Consider the following 13,902-nt stretch of genomic DNA (forward strand, 5'->3'; position numbering starts at 1 on the left):
GCGATGAAACTTACACTAAAACGTGATAAAACTGGGATATAAGGAGCAAAGTGTAATCCGCAAAGTATTAAGACTACTCTTTACACCAAACAGATTTCTAATGGTATATAAGGTAACTTTGTTAAAGATATATTACGTGGCCAAGATGAGATGAAATCGGCCGTGGCAGGGATGCAGAGCAACAAACTCATGCCCACTGCTCTTAGCTAGACTCTTTTTCAAAGTTTCGCTCTGAATTCTGCCCAAATGCACTGCTCGTCCCCACAAGGTGGAGGCTTACAGCTGTCCAGTCAGGGACAGTTGGATAACAGCATTGCAATTAGGTCCCGTCCCGGGGCTGATGCTTCCTCCTGTAGATGGTAACACTCCTTGTGGTAATTGATAAGTTGTGAATTATTTCGACGTGATAGCTCAAAGGTACCCTGACTGTACTCACCCTTCTTGCGAAGGCATAGGGCAAAAGGAATAACACCATCAACAGAAAGGTTAACTGTTGAAGGATCATGGCACGTTGATGAATCCAGCAATCCTATGCTGCAATATGTATAATTTAAAATGGGAAAAAGGTCTATTCTTCAATTTCTGCACTGTAGATATACCTATGCAGACTTAATCAACTGCGGAAGTATTGTGTATCCAGTAGATAAAACTTGAATCAACCGAGCCTTCTCTTGCACATCTCAAGAACAGAGATAATCAAACGTCACTGCCTATGAACCTTTTGGATGACGAAATGGGGGTGGATAGGTGCCGAAAGAATTGTCAGACCAGATTCAAGGGGAGAGAAGCGGTGTCGTTTCCTACTAACTGACAGGGGCCCTACACGTCAACAGCTGCCATACCCATCTGTTCCTTCCACATTCAATACCGCCTTCTCGTGTCCAGACCTTAGGAAAGGGACCCGCACGGGCACTGAGTGGTAGATAATACCTCCAGGCTCTTGTCAAATTTCCTTCTCTTTTCTTTTTTTCCTCATCCCATCCCCACCACCGCAACACCATCACCAAACTCTCTCCTCTCGTGGGTTCTTTCGTTCTAGCCCCATCTCACTCTTCAGCAGAATATACTGACGGCTGTTTCTATCTGCAGAAAAATAAACAAGATGAACGGAGACGTGGGAAGGAACGCTGGGGGAGCAAACGGGACTGTAAGTGATCACTCTATTCTTCTCTCCCCTCTTTTCGTCACCTATATCCCTCTGACCCAGCGACTACGAGCCTTGTATGCTAACGAACTGCGTCTCTAGGGGGGTTCGGGAGCGTCTGCCGGGACGCAAGAGGTGAGGCAGGCGGCGGTTGCCCGCTTGCAGGGAGCCACCATGAGGCGGCAAGCGGTTGGTGACCTGGTGGCGGCAACTGCCCGCCTGAGCTTGGGGGGCCCTGTTCTCACCAGTAAGTTGCCCGCATGATCACTTCTCTTCACTGCCTTTCCTCAACTTCATCTTCTTGACCGACACTCTCCATCTTCTCCACAAACCCCTTGTCCCTTCACCTTCTTAGTACAAATCATGATCCTGACGTTGATGGTTGCATAGACGGACAACCCCGGGCCGCCTCGGCCTCGACCGGCAGCGCACCGGAGCTGCCACGGATTCTCATCACCAGCCCTGATGGGACGTCAGTGTGGGCAACTGACGCTCTCGGAGGGGATGGTTCCAGTGGCAGCAACGGATCCTGAGCCTGAGTCAACGGCGGAGGTCCAGCCGTCCTAGACGGGGCAAGCCAAAGCCAGACTCCGTTGGACCCATCAACCTGTCTAGCTCCAGTCCCAACCGCGAACCCAGCGCCGACAACGATAGGTGGGCGGGGGAGGAGAGGGGAAGGGGTGGTGGGAGGTGGGCTGGGAGCAACGCGGGCCCGCGGGGGCGATAATACCTGGGCGTTTGGAAGCGGCGACGGGGGGTTTGGTCGGTGGTTTTTTTTTAATCTTTTTTTTTATAAAAAAAAAAAAAACGAAAAACAAGAAGCCCGTGTTGGTTTCTTTTTGCTTCTTTGGACCTGAACAACTTCCCATGAATAATTGTGATCGTGATACATCTGGCAATATTTACTTTCAACTTGAATTCCTTCCTCGTAGCTACAACCATCATAGTTTGACACTACTGCCCAAGGCATGACCATTACTATGGCTCCCGGCATTCCCTAGAAGTGACCCCGAGATTTAGGCTTGAAAGACTTGGATCTGAAACAGATCACTGGGATTCCTCGAGGAGCTGAGTCGAAGAAAGGTGCACCAGTTGCTTCCTTCTGCTTTCCATTGCTTTCCATCTCACCTGTACGGCCGTTTCTTGCCTGATGTTTGCGCTCTCAGTGGCCACGCGCTGGTCCCCAGGGTAGGTACGTTAGTCTGGGTGGTAGGGGACATAGGTGGATACCTAGTACTGCTTCCGTTCTTTCCCACCCACAGAATGGTATAAGCCAACCAGCACTTGCAATATTTTCCGCTCCCACCTTTCTCTCCCAACCCACCACTTCTCTCTCCCCACCTCTTCCTCTCTTCATCTTCTGCTTTTCTCTCTCCAGCCCTCTTCCAACAACTTTGCTTCCTCCCATCGCTCTATCACAAATTGCTATCCATATTCTATTCTTTTACCACCATTTCTCTCATCTCTACACTGGCGTCTCATCATCTTCACCCCAAACATACCATACCGCAACCTAGTCGATCAATCCTGTCGACTGCAACCTCGACTTCAACAGCACTGAAGAGAGTTTTGGATCTCACACATTCGAATCAAACACATCCGACACCGACCGTTCACCTGGCACGAGCCCTAAGCTTTGTTGCTCTGCCCACGTGGCCAGGCAGTCGATCGTAAGTTCCTTGTCTAAAACTGCCTACCGATGGCACGAAGTAGTCTAACACTCAGAGGACGAACAGCCATGCTCGACACCGCCCCAAAGATGGGCAAGTACGTGTACATGACTGTCGATATTCCTAGCACTAGCTGCAGATGTACATCGGATACAGGGTGTCCATGAGGTGAGTCACATATCTTTAATAGGCATGATGCGAAGCTAACAACACCATCACAGCATTATTGCCAAAGAACAGTTTGATGGATCAAGAAAATCGAACATGTCGAGCCATCTCTGCCATAGGACGACGGGTTGGTCACAGCGCCACGCCTGGGCTACTGGTATGCTACATTCTGTCCACCGAGATTTCAGTCAAAACTAATAGTCAGTGGACCGGCTTTCTGGCCCATCGTCTTTTTGACTTGCGGGTCTCTTGTTTATCCTAATGAGGCAATCGCTCGAGCGAATGCGATAAGAAAAACCCGCATTATCACTTCTCTTCCCTGCCTTTCCTCAACTTCATTTTCTTGACCGACCTTTGACGGATCCTCCTCTCCTGTCGCGGTGGTTGTCGGCAACGACAGCCACCATGGCGGAGGGGAGGCATCTTGAAGGATTGGATGGTGTGGTCGGTGTCGGGGGGTGTCATCCCCGACATTGAGCTTCTCCCAAACATTGGGGGTGCTCCTGCGGCGTGGAAGGGCACCAGGGCCGATGCTGAGGCGGAGGAAGATGAGATGGACGGCGCCGACGAACCTGATCTTGATGCGGCTATCCACCAGGCATCCTCGGTGCCAGTCCCTGATTGGTATCAGTGCTTGTGCTGTGGTGGCTACAGCACGCTTGAAGTCCTTGACATTCTTCGACGCATTGACAATGACATAAAACTATCCTTACTGTTGTCTCGGATATTGAGGGGGAGGAGGATGGGGCGGATGAGGCAGAATCAGATAGAGATGAAACAGGCACTTGACATTTATTTAGAACACCAATAATTTTAACCTTATTATACTTGCCTTCTGTACCTAATGATGTTTCTCCCGAAGTTGAATTAAGGTTGTCTAAGCCACCCTGCCCCCAGTCCCCCCAGGCAACTCTGCCGAACTTGTCCCGTCGCCTCCAGCAAGCGAACCACGATCCGGCCAGTTGATTGTCGGAAGCGACGTTGAGCTTAGCTTTAATTGCAGTCCGTCGGTTGGTTGTACATCTTGACCTACCTAATCAGGTCTTTTGAAGAATTCAATGTTAGTAGTAAAATTGATCGCAAAATCCACAAACTCCGTCCGAACACACTTTCTTACTCTGCAGCGCCAAGGCCACGCCCGATAAACGACAACCACCATCACAATAAGCGACTCCAACTTGCACCCGAAGATGAATTGAATTTGGTACATGTCCAGTGCAATGACGGTGTGCGATTACACCGCCACGTCCCGTGACATGAACAGGAGACATGTGGAGGTTTTGTTGGGGAAACGACCGTGCATCATCTGGCGTTGCCGGTTTGGGAGGTTGGGAATATCATGAAGTATCTTGAAGGATGAGGGGGATGGTGCTGAGGGAGGTGAATGGAGAGCGGTTGAGGGGGGTTAAAACCAGGTCTCTGGACGGTTACTGTAGGCGGAGTACCTCATGCGGGTTGGTGAGGAGATAAGGGATGTGAGGATGAAGGGGAGGTGGGTGTGTGGTGATCCGGCGGATCATGACGGCGGTGGGAAGTTGAGGGGAGTGATGCGCTGAGGCACTCTGAAGAGTTCAATAAGGCGATGGGTTTTGGGGTGTGAAGATGGGACCAAGGCGGATATAGGGTTCTGGCTTCCTCGGCTGTGAGATTTTGAGAGGTGGAGGGGGGATGTGGAGTGGTGTGCCAGGGATGTTTGAGCTGTGGAAGGTGAGATCCTTGCTGGGCAGGATTCATCAAAGGGTCCAGGAAAACACCAGGTTGAAGGATCAGGATGACCACAGCTTGGAGAAGTGAAAATGACGGGTGAGGTGGATGTGGGAGTAAGACATACGATCAATGTGTGAAATGTTCAAGATCAATGAGTCCGAAGCTTCACAATTTAGATAGATACCCAAATACCCAAACAACTGAATTCAATGCCATCGCACGGCACAGAAATGATGAGCACTTCCCCCTCCCCCCCGTCCAAAAATTCCTGGTCCCATCATGTATGCGCTTTACGAAGTCGGACCGACCCACGATAGGAAGCCCAAAGCCGAGCAGCATGCATGTCGTCCAAAAGTGACAGGGGGGCGTTGCTGCACCTGAACAAACGACGGCGTGGAAACCGCGGGCCGTCAGCCGGGCCTTTCTCATCAGCTCACCATCGTCCTATCGTTGACCGTCCCATCTGCTTGAAAAGCCACTTTGAATGAAAACGATCAAAATGAAGGAGCAGTTAGCTTCAGATGGAGAAACCATCCTACTGTTTCATCCAAAGAAGATTCTTTATCCCACCACTGAACACGCATGACAAACAAATCTCTTCGTCATTCATCAGACAAGCACTGGGAGCAAAAGCGCCCGCTTCGCTCCCCAGGCGGCTCCGGCATCCTCTTCCCCATGGGGGTGGTCCCTCCCGCTAAAGGTCTCAGGTTACACCCGCTAACGACGCCCTAGCGCGAAATGCTTGTTCCCTTGTTAGCGTAGCCGTTTCGCTACCAGCGTGACATCGTGGCCTTTTTGTCTTGGTCTTTCTTGGGCTGGTCGGCATCAGGCACATGCGAGATTTCGGTGTCAAAGACATCATCGCGTCACAAACATCAGATGAAGGAGCAAAAAGTTGTTTCAACACATTATTATTCGTAAATACCATCTGAGCATCCTCAAAATTGGCAGATTTGGTTTGGTATCATGCACCTTGCTCCATAGCCGACCATCTTCCCGCTTGGGAACACCTAGATTACATCAAAAACTCAACCCATTTGCGACAACACAAATATAACCCATCGGTATTTCATCAAACTCTCGTAATGTTGTGAGATGGTGCTTAGATGGCATCGGCGCGGTCAGCATTGCCGGAAACGCCCCTCGCTGCGGTCTCAATGACGGTACCATCGTCAGCGAGGACGACCTTATCGACCTTGAGCGAGGCCTTGACGGGGTTGGGCTGGTCGTAGACCCAGTTAAGCTGCTCGAGGGTGCGGCCTTGGGATTCAACGCTGTAGAAACAAGGTGGTTAGCAAGGTGTAATTAGGTGGACGGAGAACAAGGAAAACATACCAGAAGAGGTACCACATAAGCGCCTCAAACAAATCCCAGCCGACGAAGACGAAGATGTACTTGTATCCAATGTTTCCAAGAGCAATGGGGGTGGCGAACTGGTTGATGAAGGAGACGGCGTTGACGATGAAGCCGGAAGCAGCCAGACCCTTGGCACGCATGGTGGTCTCGAGAGCCTCGGTGGGGATGACACCCTGGAGGGGAGTGTAGGTGAACGAGAAAATAACGTTGAAGAGGAAGTAAGAGGCGAGAGCACCCTTGCCGTAGCTGAGGTCGAAGTTGCCCTCACCCCTCTCGGCCTCCTGGTTGGCAATCACGGCGGAAAGACCCGAGTTGGCAGCCAGAGCAAAGGAGCAGAGAGTGGTACCGATGATGAGGACCTTGCGGCGAGGCATCTTGTCGGTAAGCGTGACGGCAGTAAGGGCACCAATGGCGGAAATGCCCTGGTTGAGAATGTTGTAGCCGAGCTGCTGGGGAACCTGGGTGACACCCAACTTGCGGAAGATGGTGGTGTTGAAGTAACCGAGACCGTTGCCAGAGAATTGACCAAAGATGGAAATCATGAGCACCTGGGCCATACGCCAGCGGCCGTTGTGGGTGAGGAACAGGGGGCGATAGTCCCACCAGACCTTGTCGATACCGTCGAGCCTGATACCCTCTCTCATCTCCTCAACCTCAAGCCTAACAAGGGCAGAGTTGGGGTCCTTGTTGCCGTGGTACTTGACAAGGAAAGCGATGGCCTCCTCCTCGCGGCCGTTGGCCATCAGGAAACGGGGAGACTCATCCAAGAACCAGACAGCACCCATGACGAGCACGCAAGCAGCGGACTGGAGAATCAAAGGCACACGCCACGACCAGTTGTTGCCCATGTAGTTGGTGCCGAAAGTGACAATGGCAGCGGGAATGGCACCACCGAACCAACCGCAGTTGTAGAAACCAGCGAAACGTCCACGCCAGTGTGGGGGGGCGATCTCGATAGCGTAGGCGGGGGCGGCGACGGTCATAACGGCAATACCCAGACCAAGGACGAAGCGACCAACGATGAACTGGGGGGTGGTCATGGCTGTGGAGATGATAATCATACCAATGTTGATGACAACACCACCACAGAACATACCAACGCGACGACCATAGCGATCCGAGAGGATAGCAGCAAATGGGGCACCAACCATGGCACCGACAGTGTAGAGGGAGAAGATAGCCGAGACAAGCGGGCCGGTGTCACCGACGGGAAAGACGGCCTGGTAGGACTTCATGGCGATAATCGAGGTCATGAGGGAGCCATCGTAACCGTTGGCACAGGCGCAGCAGAAGGCAATGAAGACGGACACTGCAACAGGGAACTATGTCAGCAAAAACGAAACCCCTCAGATGATGGGGGAAAACACTGACAGTAGAGCTTGATCGACTCCTTGCTGTATGGGTTGATGTTGGCCTCCTGGATGGCAGCATAAAGCTCGGCCTAGAGAAAACAGTTAATCTTCATCCAAGCACAGCAGCAGTACAAGAACCAATACTCACATTGTGGACCACCTTCTCCTTCTTTGCCTTCTTGGCCTTGCCGGCACTGGTGAGGGTAACCTCGGGAGAAGCAGGCGCCTTCTCAACGCTGTGAGAGATAGCGTGCTTCTCGTCAGAAGAACTGTGCGACGACATCTTCGCGGTCAAGTCCAAGCTGGGACTGTTGGTTTGGCGGGAAGATGTTCAAGCTGGGTCGTGAGGACGCACGATCAAGAGAAGTGAAATCCAGAAAGTTGGGGACCCCAGTGGCACCTTTTAAGAATACCAAAAGGAAGGCACGCACACACACGGTCAAGCCCTCCTGGGGTAGGTAGCATCTCGGTATAGGCCATACCACAAAGATTCCATGTAAGTAAGCCCTGTAAGGTGCCGTCTCACACCAGCCAAGGTTTCATTCCTGTCCGTTTTGGGACTCGGAGTGCCCTCCTCCGAGGTCCTCTTTTGGGAGGGAGGAGGATGCAACGCCTGGCGCGCATTATGATTGACCAGATATTCTCCGACTGAATATGGGCCTTAGGCTTCTCCGGATCTGCTCCCTAGATTTCCCCATGTTCGCAGGGGGTTTGAGGTGGATTTTCAAATTCGCGCGAAGTGGTCTCTGCTTTCCCGAATTCCTCTTGCAAACATGAAGGCGTGACCTGAACGCGTGCCACGATCCTGACGGCTTCCGGGCCTTGGTTCCTTGAGCTTAGCTAGGTAGGGTGTGGCAGCCATCGACCACTGCTAACGGCTTTTTTTTATTGTGGATGTGTGGTCCTTCCTGTCTCAGCGCCCAGACAAAAAAGAATGATTCCAGATCTTTGGTACCAGAACAAATTTGACGTCCAATGTTTAATATCAAATACCAAACCCTCCCCTCTTATTAAGTGACCCCCCCTAAATTATGCCTCTCCCGGCCACGGACATGTTCCATCCACGGTCCCTGTTTCTGCTCTGACCAAGCATAGATCGCACTGGTCGACTCGACAAATTGCCCACTCGCAAGCAAAACCGCCGTCTCGCCTCCCCTACCCCAAAATACCCCAACCGTGCTAGTCCGAGGTGGGTATCACTACAGGCTCGCGCCGCCTGCACGTTTTCCGGGTCACACTTTTGGCCTAGGCCCACTCGCCACTACAACAACAAATCCCACAAATCCATGGTGTCCAATTCACCCCCCGGGGGGGCTTCGGGTGGATTTGCTCTGCTGTTCCGTAAAGTCGGACCATCCTTGTGCATAGACGAGCCGGAAGGATGGCGCTAAACAGCAGATTCTCAGTATTCCAGGTGGGTATCAGTGGGCAACGTGTGGACCGTTGCAGTTCCAGACCCGGCCTCCAGGAAACATATTCCGTTGGTGCTTCGTCTAGTGTAGTGTAGTGCTTGATCGAAAAAGGCATCTCTCCTCACGATAGACGAGTCGCTTGCGAGGAGTGTGATGTTTGTTGTGAATGTTCGGCAACAAAAGTGTAGCGAAGCTTGGTGGGCTGCATATTCTTGGACGGGATTTTTGCTCCAAACGAGTGTACCGTTTGCGCCCTTGGGAGCACATAATGATCTGATAACTTGTTTCGGTTTGGCGAGTTCGGAGAGTTTCTATTCGGCATCTAGATGGGGCTTTCGGATCGTTGTGAGGCGGGATCCGGCTCAACAGTTGCTAGGAGCAGGTGACAGTTTGTGATCAACGCTTTCTAATGTCCCGAGGTCAAGCTGTCAGGAAGAGGGTCTTGTCGAAGTCCTGTACACTGCAACATACGCAGTACCTAGGTAGTCAAGGCTTGTCATTTGACAACAATAGTCGTCTCACAGTGAAACTCCCCTTGTTACCTAGCCAAGAGCCTCCAAGCAGAGAAAAAAGTCTTGACCAGCGGCCGATGGGTAGAAATCTCGGTAACCTAGCTTGGCGCCCGTGATGCTGTTCTGGAGCACGCTACCCAAGAGCGAATAGATCAGCGGTAGCCGCTGTCACGGTGCCATTCTCCATGCAAGCTGGAGGTTCAACACATGAAGGGCAGGGATAGGGGACGACGTGGATTCGTCTTGTTCCATTACCTACCCCAGAAACCCCATATGCTTACTCCATCGTAACCTTGTCGAGCAAGGGGCCGCTCTGGAAAGCAGGACCGGTGGGACGGTGTATGCTACCATGTGAAATATGGCGGTCATGATGGTCAGGAAGTCGAAAAAGCTTTTACTGTGCCAAGGTAGTCGCACCAATGTTGAGTGAGGCCGAGGTATGGAGGATCAATATCCTCGAAGGTTGGGTTCCAGATCATGACGAAGATCTCGTCCAAATGGTGGCGACCAGCCGGACATTGAGCCGTTGTGTGAGGTCTCAAGCGGAATCTCTTGCAGATGTAGAGAGGATCCAAGATTTCCTCCCAACGAAAGGTCAGGCCCAGAAACGTCAGCAGCGAACCTCGCTTATGCAGAGATCAGGAACATCTGGGGTGGCAAGTGGCTCCAGCCCTCTTTAACGGATGGACATGCATGGCGTACCCGTCCCTAGGTGGCTCCGTCTGTCGGTGACCCCTATTCTGGGCAAGCTTGGTGTGTTGCAGCCATCTGGGGAAAATCTCTGCCCAGGCGAAGAGAGTGGGTGGCCGATTTGCCGTTGATTCAGGAAAAGTTGACCAACTCAACACTGATGTCCGTTAGGCCTGGCTGGAGCATCTCAGTTACGGTAGGTGGGTTTGCCTCCGGGGAGGCGGAAAGGAGAGCAAAAGAGTGAGGGTAACATTTATTCCGCCACACGTACAAGATCGGACATCTAGCTCCGTCGAATTTGGGTGTCTTCCTACTCGACAACCGGTTCAGTATAACTGGTCCCTCTCGGTTGTTCCTCAAACCTCACATTCTCTCTCTCTCCAAATAAACTAACGCCGCCTCTCAGGAACTACCTCGTGGTTTCGTTCATCTCAACCTCAGTCTTATTTGTCTGCTTCCGCATCGCGTTTTCCTGCAAGAACCGAGATATTCCCTCCTTGGCGACCTCGCTTTGTGAGTGCAATGCCATGACTCTGCCAGCAAACGCAACGGCGTCCTCAAAACCATCCCCGCCGCAGCCATCAACCTCGACGCCATCAGCGTTGACGTGAGGCTGACCTCGAAGACCAATCTGGGTCCAAAACGCCCACTTCGTGATAGCCGTTTGCTGAGTATCTCTCTTCGTGAGTCGCCTCGCCAACCTGTAGACCAGGTGGTCCAGCGATAGGCGATGTCGCACAATGTCCTCGGCGGATCTACGAGGCAGAGATTTCTCCGACGATGGAGGTCCCTCAAAAAGGATATTTGCCTGCTGCTCATACTGTGATTTGTCTTCTACAGTTTTGGTGGCAGGGTCATCAACCTCCACACCATGCAGTTTCAAGTCCGCCCGTACATATCCACCTTTTGCGAGCTCAAGCCAGGTTCTTCGGGTGCCTAGAACACGACTCAGTCCTGCTGCAGGACTTGTGCAGGGAAGGCCAAGGTCAGCGCCCGGCAACCAAAGTTCGGTGAGAGACCTGCTCGCAACAGGAACGTCTGTGGCCAGGGCGAGTTGTGCCCCAGCGCCACTCGCAATACCGTGGATCTTGCCCATGACCAGTATGGCGCTGCGGCGAATCAGACTCATCACTTCAGCACAGAGGGCGAAGATCTCTCTGACTTCCTCCGGGGAGCCATTCTTGATTTCCGTCAGGTGATGGCCAGAACTGAAAACCTTGAAGCCAGGTGAAGCGAGCACAAGCAATTTTGGCAACCCTTTACGCTCTTCTTCCCAGACACGACTGGAGACAAGCCATGCGTAATCATCTGCTTTGCCCTCTTTCGTAAGGAGCTCCTGAGAACGTTCCAGGTGTCCAAGAGTCTGGGGCTTAAAGGCGGGGAGAAACAACTGGCGGCCTGTTTGTGGGTTTGTGTTTGCTTCTATCAACTGGTCTTTGAGCCGCTGAAGCTCGTGCTTCGTCATAGCATTTCGTGTTCCGTAGTCTCCAAAGTGGAGGTAGCTCACGCCGGAAGGCAAGGGTCGGTGCGTTATTCGAGGCAAGAGTGCGCGTGACCTCGCAACTCCTCGTTGAATCTTGTCCATGACCTGAGAGTTTATGATGCTGGATAATGTGGGGCCGTGGGTTGGTGAGATGTTGTCAAAATGCGTGGATTGAGAAGGGAATTTATCCTGCTATACATACAGGGGCGGAGGATGTTTGGCGGCTCGGCCTGCGGTTTCCCCTCACTCCAACCCCCGCTCTTGGTACCGCCTACGGACAAAGTAAAACACCAACCCCGCTGCCCATAACCCGACCAAGACAACGGCGGGAATAGGCGCGAAGACAGCTCCGCGAACAACGACAAACCCGCTGACCAACGCAAACACGATTGGGATGGCAATAAGGGGTTTATATGGCCGAGCCAATTGCGGTTCCCTGTACCTGAGAACAATAGCCCCTACAACCGTCAGAAAGAAGAACGTGTACTCTCCCAACCCGTTGAAAGTCAGCAACACCCTGAAGTTTCCAAGCAAAATGTATAGCGAGGAGAGAATTGTGGATACGATGATGGCGTTGACTGGGGCGTCCGACGTCGTTTCGCGCTCCTCCGGCTTAAACCCAATGCGCCCAACAATGCTGAGTGGCTTGGGCAACCAGCTCTGATTTGCTGCTGCGACCGCCATACGTCCGGCCACAAAGGAGTTTCCTAGGAGAGAACCAGCAACCACTAGACAGATGAGTACAGCCGCAAGGATGCCAAAGGCAGGACCAAGAAGTCGGGTTATTGCCGTCTGCAAACGTTAGCATGACTTTGACAACAGCGACTTGACAGGGTATCAACTTACCACAGCGACGCTATCCGTTCTTGAAACCACATTCCATGGCAGTAAGATGTAGTAAGCTGCGTTGGCTGTGATGAAGCAGAGGATGATGGTCGGTATGGAGGTGTTAATGGCCAGGGGTAGTTGGCGTGCCGGTGATGAAAGCTCGGCAGAGATGTAGATCGCCTTGTCCCAGCCAGAATATGCCCACAGAGCAGCGTAAAGAGCAGCGGAGAGATATCCAAAAAGCTCCCACTGGGTAACATCGGCCCAATGCGTCACGCTGCCGTCGGGGTTGGCGCTGTCTCGATATCCAAACCAAGGTTGCTTGACCCAGTCACCACCACCCACCGTTCGGTTCCGATCCACAAGCTGCAAGATGACAACAACAACGCCCGCAAAAACAATCGCAGCGATGGTGACAAACTTTGTGACGACAAAGAAGTTATTGAGCCTTGTGCTGGCCTTGGTACTGATCGAATTGGCGACACTGATGACAGAAAGGACGACAATTGAAAGCAGTTTGTGAAGGAGGGTACCCCCTTGATCTGTGACTCCGGCAGCTGAGTAGATGCTTTCAACGAAAACGATGCTCAAGATGGCCAATGTTGCGGGCATCACTGCCACTACCCAGGTCCAAGCCGCAAGGAAACCAAACACGTCACCGAATATGTACTTGAGGTACGGCTGTACACCACCTGATCATAGAGTCAGCATCTTCGCTCGACCTCTGTCATCCTGCCAACCTGAACTTACCTTCGCCAGGAATAGCAGTCCCCAACTCCGCCATAGTACTAGCTCCAGTCCATGCCAATACACCACCCACAAACCAAATCAGGAGAGCCGCACCGGGAGAGGGGACATTGGTGTCAATAGAGCCAGGGGAGGTGAACACGCCACTTCCGATCACAATACTGATGACAATTGCAAAAGCCTCCAGAGTGCCGAGATTGCGTTTAAAAGTCCCAGTTGCTCCTCTTCCTTCCTCCCCTGAATCTGTGCGTTGCCGCGTGTCCGCCCCGGCGACTCCAGCATCCAACGCGCCACTTGTTGCAGCCAGCAGAGGCCGGCGTTCTGGTTCTTCTGATGCCATCTCGTTGTGGCCAACGACAACTTGTTACTGTGTATGGATCGGTGCTCTTGAATGTACTGAAAATGGATGATGGAGTCAAAAGCTGGGATGATGTAATGAGGAAGACGCGAATTCTGATGTTGACAAATATGATGACTCGTTCAAAATGGCGGCTGTTTACTTGGGGCCCAGCAATCCCCGCTTTCCTGACCTTAGCACGTAATTTTGATTGGACCTGACGCCTCGGAATCTGGGGTGCGGGAGCTGCCGCCATGGCGTGAGCTTGGCATGACTTGGTTTCAGGCGGTTGTGAGCAAGCTGGAGATGTAGAGGTCCTACCTAGATAGATGATCATGAGGACTGAAAATATGTAAATCTCAACATCTGTGGTGGGATCTATTTGAATAGGTAAGGCCATTCTTTTTTATTGGGACGCTTTACAGTAAGTATCTCCTATATATCAGCTCACAATGTTGCACGTTGCATGCTTGTCAACAAGGATCATGAGTTCAAA

General features: G+C 52.1%; 6 protein-coding genes across 6 annotated transcripts; 3 read left to right on the forward strand and 3 right to left on the reverse strand.

Moving 5' to 3' along the window:
- The first annotated feature begins 869 nt into the window (after positions 1 to 869).
- QC763_105570 (uncharacterized protein) lies at positions 870 to 2,014 on the forward strand. The gene is made up of 4 exons (XM_062907126.1): positions 870 to 1,020; positions 1,090 to 1,147; positions 1,247 to 1,391; positions 1,535 to 2,014. The coding sequence occupies exons 2-4, from the start codon at positions 1,103 to 1,105 to the stop codon at positions 1,675 to 1,677; spliced, it is 333 nt and encodes a 110-aa protein (XP_062770043.1). The 5' UTR covers positions 870 to 1,020; positions 1,090 to 1,102; the 3' UTR covers positions 1,678 to 2,014.
- Positions 2,015 to 2,449: 435 nt separating this feature from the next.
- Positions 2,450 to 2,981, forward strand: QC763_105580 (uncharacterized protein; the record flags this gene model as incomplete). The annotated part of the gene is made up of 2 exons (XM_062907127.1): positions 2,450 to 2,814; positions 2,948 to 2,981. Coding segments are annotated over 2 exons (399 nt in total), but the record flags the coding sequence as incomplete, so codon positions are not given.
- A 437-nt stretch (positions 2,982 to 3,418) lies between these two features.
- Positions 3,419 to 3,793, forward strand: QC763_0006750 (uncharacterized protein; the record flags this gene model as incomplete). Its single annotated transcript, XM_062905136.1, has 1 exon — positions 3,419 to 3,793. The coding sequence occupies one exon, from the start codon at positions 3,419 to 3,421 to the stop codon at positions 3,791 to 3,793; it is 375 nt and encodes a 124-aa protein (XP_062770045.1).
- A 1,640-nt stretch (positions 3,794 to 5,433) lies between these two features.
- Positions 5,434 to 7,680, reverse strand: QC763_105590 (uncharacterized protein; the record flags this gene model as incomplete). The annotated part of the gene is made up of 4 exons (XM_062907128.1): positions 5,434 to 5,963; positions 6,025 to 7,354; positions 7,417 to 7,486; positions 7,546 to 7,680. 4 exons carry the CDS (start codon positions 7,678 to 7,680, stop codon positions 5,792 to 5,794), a joined length of 1,707 nt encoding a protein of 568 aa, XP_062770046.1. The 3' UTR covers positions 5,434 to 5,791.
- Positions 7,681 to 10,420: 2,740 nt separating this feature from the next.
- Positions 10,421 to 11,596, reverse strand: QC763_105599 (uncharacterized protein; the record flags this gene model as incomplete). The annotated part of the gene is made up of 1 exon (XM_062907129.1): positions 10,421 to 11,596. The coding sequence occupies one exon, from the start codon at positions 11,594 to 11,596 to the stop codon at positions 10,421 to 10,423; it is 1,176 nt and encodes a 391-aa protein (XP_062770047.1).
- A 141-nt stretch (positions 11,597 to 11,737) lies between these two features.
- On the reverse strand, positions 11,738 to 13,782 carry QC763_105600 (uncharacterized protein; the record flags this gene model as incomplete). The annotated part of the gene is made up of 3 exons (XM_062907130.1): positions 13,073 to 13,782; positions 12,341 to 13,014; positions 11,738 to 12,286 (listed from the first exon to the last, which is right to left on the reverse strand). The coding sequence occupies exons 1-3, from the start codon at positions 13,407 to 13,409 to the stop codon at positions 11,738 to 11,740; spliced, it is 1,560 nt and encodes a 519-aa protein (XP_062770048.1). The 5' UTR covers positions 13,410 to 13,782.
- Between the last annotated feature and the right edge of the window lie 120 nt (positions 13,783 to 13,902).

The sequence above is a fragment of the Podospora pseudopauciseta genome, chromosome 1 (assembly GCF_035222475.1).
Source record: "Podospora pseudopauciseta strain CBS 411.78 chromosome 1, whole genome shotgun sequence".
NCBI classification, from domain to species: Eukaryota; Fungi; Ascomycota; class Sordariomycetes; order Sordariales; family Podosporaceae; genus Podospora; species Podospora pseudopauciseta.